At 30.9% G+C, this 7,734-nt stretch overlaps 2 protein-coding genes across 2 annotated transcripts in view; both read left to right on the top strand.

The window, feature by feature from the left end:
- LOC110028402 (receptor-like protein 12) overlaps positions 1-1,620 on the top strand; it is an 18,283-nt gene extending 16,663 nt beyond the window's left edge. Inside the window, exon 3 of the mRNA XM_020730234.1 lies at positions 462-1,620. Within this exon, the coding sequence (XP_020585893.1) occupies positions 462-1,620 (1,159 nt within the window). The remainder of the gene's footprint in view (positions 1-461) is intronic.
- A 4,786-nt stretch (positions 1,621-6,406) lies between these two features.
- Positions 6,407-6,898, top strand: LOC110028401 (protein FAR1-RELATED SEQUENCE 3-like). The gene has a single exon (XM_020730233.1). It carries the CDS (start codon positions 6,407-6,409, stop codon positions 6,896-6,898), a length of 492 nt encoding a protein of 163 aa, XP_020585892.1.
- The last annotated feature ends 836 nt before the right edge of the window (positions 6,899-7,734 follow it).

Genomic DNA, 7,734 nt, shown 5'->3' with positions numbered 1-7,734 from the left:
TGAATTAGCTCTGATACCAATTGTTAGAACTTAAAAAAAAATTCACATTCAATTTCGAGAGAAATAAACCATAGATTAGCGGAAGCGTACCGGAATCCATTAGATCGATTGCGCAAGATATGATCTTCCAATCTGCAGATTTTCCAAATTTTCCTTAATTTTCTTGTTGATGGGGTGCAAGAAAGGGATGTATCTCTCTGCAAATTGGGGACCATCACCCTTTGAAGTAACTACCAGGCGGTTACAATAACTACCAGGCGGTTACAAAAAAGTTTTGCTTAATTCTAATTCTGCCCCTCATCAAATTAGAATTTGCACTTATGGTATCCACACTATAATATCATGACAAATGTGCCCAAAGTCATGAACTTAATTCTAAATTAGACCACAATAATTTTGACTTATTTAATGATGACCCAACACATTTATTAATTACATTGTAGTCCCAAAATTAATCCAACAATCACAACATCCTTCTGCAACTTGACCAACTTGATAGTGCTTGATTTATCTGATAACAAGTTAACTGGTTCGATTCCATCATGTTTATTCGAAGAAGGATGTGGTCTTCGCATTCTAAATCTGAGAGGAAATCAGCTTCACGGAGCTATCCCCCATGGAGTTAATCAAAATTGTATGCTGCAAATTATAAATCTTAGAGACAACCAATTGGAGGGACTGCTTCCGAGATTACTGTCTAATTGTCGATCACTTGAACTTCTAGACCTAGGTAACAATAAATTAAAGGTTGTATTTCCTTATTGGTTGGGAAATATTTCCACGCTAAGGATTCTTATTCTAAGATCTAATAAGTTCCACGGCTTAGTTGGGCTTCTTGATGGAAGCCAGAAAACAAATTATACTTTTTCGACATTGAATGTTCTTGACATCTCATCCAACAACTTTAGTGGCAATTTATGTGCAAAATGCTTCAACGATTTTAAGTCGATGATGATAAATACAACAGACGTAATACAATCTTCTGCACTTACTTCGTTTTATGATTATTATTCTCTTGTTGTGCTTACCATTATGGAAAAGGGGCAACTATTGAAGATACAAAATTTTTGGAGGATTATAAAGTCAATAGATATTTCCAATAATTATTTTGAAGGAGAGATCCCGATATCCATTGGTCAACTTGCCTCTCTCCAAGTGCTCAACTTATCACAGAATCACATGACAGGAACAATTCCTCCACAACTAGGAAATTTGTTACAACTGGAGTCACTAGATCTCTCAATGAATAGCCTTTCTGGTAAAATCCCAACTGAATTGGTTTCTTTACATTTTTTGTCGGTTTTAAATCTCTCCTACAATAAGTTGGTGGGAGAAATTCCTCCAGGAGGCCAATTCTCCACTTTCCCAGACACTTCATTTGAAGGAAATAAGGGACTTTGTTGGCATCCTTGCAATACGTCAGTTCCAACAGTGAATAATAAGGTGCCATCAACTCCAAGTATTGATGACACAACTTCAGAGAACAAAAGTTATAAAATTGTGTTGGGATTATTATTTGGTGTAGGACTTGGAGGGTCGATGGCAGCTGTTTTAGTGGTTGATGTCATGTGCTGTGACAGAAGCAGGTTGCGGAGAAGCATAAGACCTACTCATGGATAAGATGCAATATTTATAAATAAAGAGCCATTTTTATATCATTAAATAAATAATCATTTAAATTTTCAATAACTTTTTATTTATATCACCAAATTATATAATAAAATAACTACACAACACACACATAGACATATATATATATATATATATATATCGCCAACTTGAGGACTTCATTGTAGGGGCAAACTCCAGTGTCATTTTTTATATAATTTGTTAATATTAATATTTTGGGTGGTGTGCATGTAAATATCCTTTTTATTGTAATAGTTTTTTTTTTAAGACTTATCCCGTATTTTCATGATGTTTATGGGTATTCTAATTTCTAATGGCTTCGTGTTAAAACTCGATCAAATTTGTTTAATAAACAATTAAGTTTGAATTTTTTTGAAAAAACTTGAAGGTTAAATAAACCAACTTGAACACGATCCAATTCATTTATTTATATTCATAAGCAGAGTTATTCAAAAAATAGCTTTATTAAATTCTCAAGAATTGTTATTATGATAAAAATTGATTAACTATAACATTATTTATTATAAATCAAATGGTAAATTTTTATAAATTAATATCAATAGTATTTGGGATTTGTTATTAATTACATATTATTTTAACATATATTTATTAATTAATGTAATTTATTAAATAATCTAACATCATACTTTTATAATTAATTAATTAATTAATATTAAATGCATAATTTTTTAATAAGTTATATAATCCATATTATTTATATTATATTCAGGCAAAATTTTATAAGAAGCATTTTTTATAAATTTATTATATAAGAAAAAAAGGCTAAAAAAAACATTTTGAATAGATAAAATTACTATATGAGGAGATAATTTTGCCACGTCAGCATGCAAAATTGCCCGCAAACATGGCGACTTTTCTTTGCGACGTTATAAAGCAAAAATCATGAGGTGGCCATTTTACTAAAGAACTTGTTGAGAAATAAGGATAAAGAATCACAAGAATCGAGAATAGTAAATCAGGGATTTAACGAGGTTCGACAATATGCCTACGTCCTCTGAAGCGATGAGTATATATATATATACCCTTGTTGCAAGTATAAAATTACCTTGTACTATTCCGATGGGTCGTTGCTACCGCACTCCCAACTCACTTAACAAAACTCTCCCAATTGAAAATTTTTTTCCGCACCGCTCCGCTCTCGCATCTGTCTCTTATATGGCATATGAACTATATCTAACAAACATTTTTTTGTGCACTCCAAATCCCCCAATATTTGTAGGATGTGTTAAAACATTTAATTTATATAAATCGGTTAGTAAATTAATCAAATCAAATGAAACCAAAATACATAAAAGCTAAACCGACTAAGCTTTTGTGAAAACCATTCCTAATAAACCCTGAAAAACTGATACATAATTTATTGGAATAAATACGTAAGCATAAATGAAATTAAATTATCCAGATTTTGAAAATTTTTTAATTTATATTTCCGTGAGGACTAATTAAAATATTAGCAAATGAGTGTGAAAAATATCAAAATGCATAAAAAGGTTCATTGATATTGATTAATGATTACTTACTAAACAATAATTAAAAATTAATTAATTATTAATAATATCAATTGAATTACTAGCAGTTTTATTAAATAATTATAAATTAAAAGTTTAAATATGTTTTATTGATTAAATAACAATTAAATAATTACATATAAATTAATATAATTAGAATTAAATTGATAATGTATAACTTATATATTAAATATTAATCAATAACATTAATATAATTGGAGCTCTCATTGGAAACCATTAGAATTCTCATTTTTATCATCCTTCCTCTCCACTATTATCATAAATTCATCGATGAAGGTCGGTATGTTCGCATCATTCTTTCTCTTTGTCCATTTCGATTGACTAAATCCGTCGACTGAGTAGAACTTGAGTTTGAGTTAAATAGGACTTATTAAATCTCGACACTAAACCCTAAACTCAGATGAGTTTGTAAGCAAGAATGGAAGAATTTCGTAAATCTGACTTACAATCAAATTTATTAAAATCGAATTTACTGTATGAAAGAGACATAATACATGAAAAAAGGAAGGAACGTGAAAAATTTGGATCTAACAAAATGTTGAATTTAATTTTTTATTTTTTGATAACTTAATTCTATTTAAATTATGCCGCCAATATTTATCCTAAATCAGCGTCGGTTTGGGCTTTACTAGATCTCAGAATTTGGCAGGATTTAGGCTAAAAACCGGCCCTTCTGTTTAATGTTTTATTTAATTATATATATATATATATATAATTTATGGTTTTAATTTTATAGTTATTAACATAATTAAATAATTTATATTTTATTTAAATTATTTTGTGCATAATTTAGTCATTATAAAGTTAATTAACATGATTTATTATTTAATTTGAGTAATTATGAGTTAATTAAATTCACTTATGTTTCAATTAAATAATTAATGATTAATTATACGCTTATTAGTTTAATTCAATATTTTTTTATTCGGTTGAATTAGTTATGTGATTTCAAGAATTTCATTGATTGATTAATGGTTAATTAAGAAAGATTAGGGGTTAATTTATTGATTAAAAACTTAATTTGGTTGTATTAATTGAATATTAAACTAATTTAAGGTTTTAAGGTATAACCGTAAAGAATATGTTTTTGAAAACATAATTTCTATATTTTTGATATTTTGAAAGCAATTCATATATATTTTAAAAATAAAAATTTTAAAATATAAAATATAAAAAAATACTATTTTTTAATTAATTTATTTTTTTTTTAAAATAAGAACAACCAAAATGTCTGTTTGGGGCAGCTACAGTTTATTGATAATCTGCTGATAAGCAACTGATCTAGACAAACTACTGATAAACAGCTAATCCAGATAAGCTAGGTTATTGTTTGATTTATGCTATTGTAAAACAACTATTTGCAGTTGATTGTGGATAAATGACATGTCTGCCGCCGTACAATAATGTTGTTTGCTACAAAACTGTTATAACAATATTGTTAATACTTTAGAAACAAAAAATTATTTCAAAATAGTAAAAAATAAAATACATATCTCACATAACAATGAGATAGACACCTCACATAAAAATTTTTGTAATGTTTTATTAAAATCATTGCAGCATGTTATTGTTGTTGCGGTGTTACTGTAAATTATTGTAATGATATTGTAGCTCAAAGAATATATTTAAGAAAATGCGGCATGTAGTGGTTAGATTTAAGGCACTGCGATTTAATTATAATGAAGTTATTTATATTATTTGTATATCATGTTTTGTGTTTTCTATATACACATATATATGTTTAAGCAATCCATTCCTCTCATTCGTGATACTGTTCATAGCTGAATAGAGTGTTGTTGCTCTAGAGAGTGAACAACACTATTGTAGAAAGACGATAGCGAGGGAGGCAAGATCGAACGAAGTTATTAGAGAGAGACGAGAACGAGAGAGGTGAGATCACGTCAGGGCTCGGGTCGAGAGCAGTGGGATAAATGTGAAAAAATATGTGCCACAAAATGGGCCCTACGATCACATTTGTTAAAAAATAAAAAAACGACTTTTCTCAAAATGCATCTCAAATAACTTTATCAAATGTGAAGGCCGCGTTTTTTTTAAAAGGTTGGCCGTCATTTTAATTCGCTCCTGGCTCTCCTGGCGGAAAAATTATTCGGTCCGTTCTCCGGACGGTCCAGAGAACAATGAAATGCCAACACCTGGATGTGTCGGCCCCACCATTTAAAAAATAAAAAATGCAGCGGAGGCCCGACCCGACCCAACTTTCTTTGACGAAAAAAGGTATATTATGTACTTTCCCGCTTTTTTGGTGTCGTTTTCCCATATTCGAATGAAGCTTCTTATTCTTTACGGTGGCACATTTTTCATTTGTTATCCCGACGAGCTGCTGCGACAATGGACTCCTCTCTCGACCAAGACATATTGATGATGGATTTCCAATACAATGGCAATGAGTTTCAGACCGAGGTGAGTTTAGCTTTGCTTGGAATGCGTTCATTATCATGAAGTCATTGTTTATGTTAAACGTCAATGGTTAACACGGTTATATTTGTGATTTAGGGTTATTTAGTCGTGAAATACTTATGCATGTATTAGTGTTTCCTCAATTCAAATTGAGTATTTTTTATGTTATTATGGAGTTATTATGGTATTATTATAGTGTTATTTGTCTTTTAAACGTTTCAAGATGAAAGTTCTGAAGTATAGTGTTATTTTTGTATTATTTTGGTATTATTTTGGGTTTAGTTTGTACTCTATATGTTTCTAGACAGATGTTCCTATGAATAGTGTTATTCTGTTATTTTGGTGTGGTTATTGTGATGTTATTGTAATATTATTTGTCCTTTATATAATTCTAAGATGTTCTCGAGGGCAATAATATTGATGTGTTATTGTTGTATTATTGTGTGTTTATTCTGATATTATTGTGGTTCTTAAGAACGGTGTTATTCCCGTTTTATTGTGGTATGATTACGGTATTTCTTTTAATACTTTGTTAATATTATGCAAATTTTCAGATTGTTGAGTCCAGAAATGCTATCAATAATCCAATTGTGAAGAATTTTCTTCTGAGCATTCTCCACAACGAGCAAGAAGCATATGATAACTATTGTGCCTATGCACGCCTTATTAGTTTCACTGTCTGAAAGGATCACACCAGTTTTTGATCAAACTCAAAGAAACTTAAGACGAATGACTATTTATGTGGAAAAGCTGGCCACAGGAGAGAGTTAAAGATAACTAATACGGTGAAGTACATAAAAGCAGACACAATGACTAGTTGTCAAACCATGATTCAATATGTTATTGATGTTGAGAGCAACTGGACGGTTAAAAAATTTGTTGAAAGTCATAACCGCCCCTTGACAGAAACTAGGGATAAATATTTTTTGCGTTCCGGTAGAAAGATAAGCGAGATAAATGCAGATGTGTTGAGGTCCATGACAGGATCAGTGATTAGAGCAACAAATGCATTTAACTTCATTGCTACAGAGGTTAGAGAAGTAGAGAATATGAAATATATGAAGCGAGATGCATATAATTTTATTCAAGGAGATAGAAGAGATAAAATTGAACATGATGATGCTAATTCTTTACTACAATTGTTCATGGAAAGACAAGCTGAGGATAACATGTTCTCTTGGGACTTCCAAACTGACAAGAATGGCAGAGTAACGAGCTTTTTTTGGAGTGATGGCATATCCAAACTTGATTATGACAGTTTTGGAGATGTCATAATTTTTTTATACAAGCTACAGACATGATAAGTATAATCTATGTTGTGCTCCTTTTGTGTGGGTTAACCACCATTGACAAAATGTTCTCTTTGGAATTGGGTTTTTGTCAGACTAAAATATTGATTCTTTCAAGTGTTTATTTAAAACATTCTTTCGTGTAATGGATGACAAGCATTCAATTAAATTTTTTACTGATCAAGATCAGACAATGACAAGAACTATCCAAGATTGTCTCCCACATACACGACATAGTTTATGTCAGTGGTATATCTACAAGAAACTTCTAATTACTTCAAAAGTGTATTGTGGAGTTTCTATTAAGAGTGTTAGCAACCTTTTTTATAAATGCATGAGTAAGTGTGACTCCGAGGAAGAGTTCAAAGAGACTTGGTCTCTAATGATTCAGCAAGGAAACCTACACTGTAACATGTGGTTAGATGATTTGTATAATATAAGACATAGGTGGTTTACAACCTTCAACAAAGACATATTTGAAATGTTGATCCTATCAACACAAAGAATCGAGTCCACATATAATATATGTCATGGTGTATGCAAGCCCACAAGCTCCCTCACTGAATGTTTTCTGGGCCTTGAAAATGTTATGAAATCATGGAGAAGAAATGACAAGGATGAAGACTTCAAAAGTGCTCATTCTGTTATCACACTTGTGGTTGAAAACAGTCCAGTGTTGAGGCAATTGTTGGCATCAATTTTTGATGTCATGAATGTAGGGTGTCCGCCTGCATATTACCCTTCTTCAGAACTCAAGCACTCCTAGGGAGATCCTATCGCATCTGCCTGCAGCTGTCCTCGAGCTGCGAGCCCCATCACGTTGAAATATATATATATATATATATATA

Source organism: Phalaenopsis equestris, unplaced genomic scaffold, assembly GCF_001263595.1.
Source record: "Phalaenopsis equestris unplaced genomic scaffold, ASM126359v1 Scaffold000511, whole genome shotgun sequence".
In the NCBI taxonomy this organism is placed as follows: domain Eukaryota; kingdom Viridiplantae; phylum Streptophyta; class Magnoliopsida; order Asparagales; family Orchidaceae; genus Phalaenopsis; species Phalaenopsis equestris.
The sequence above is the reverse complement of the archived record's forward strand: the minus strand, read 5'-3'. Positions and strand labels throughout refer to the sequence as shown.

Coding starts and splice junctions, on each gene's coding strand:
- LOC110028401 (XM_020730233.1), top strand. CDS start 6,407: ATGACTAGTTGTCAAACCATGATTCAATATGTTATTGATGTTGAGAGC.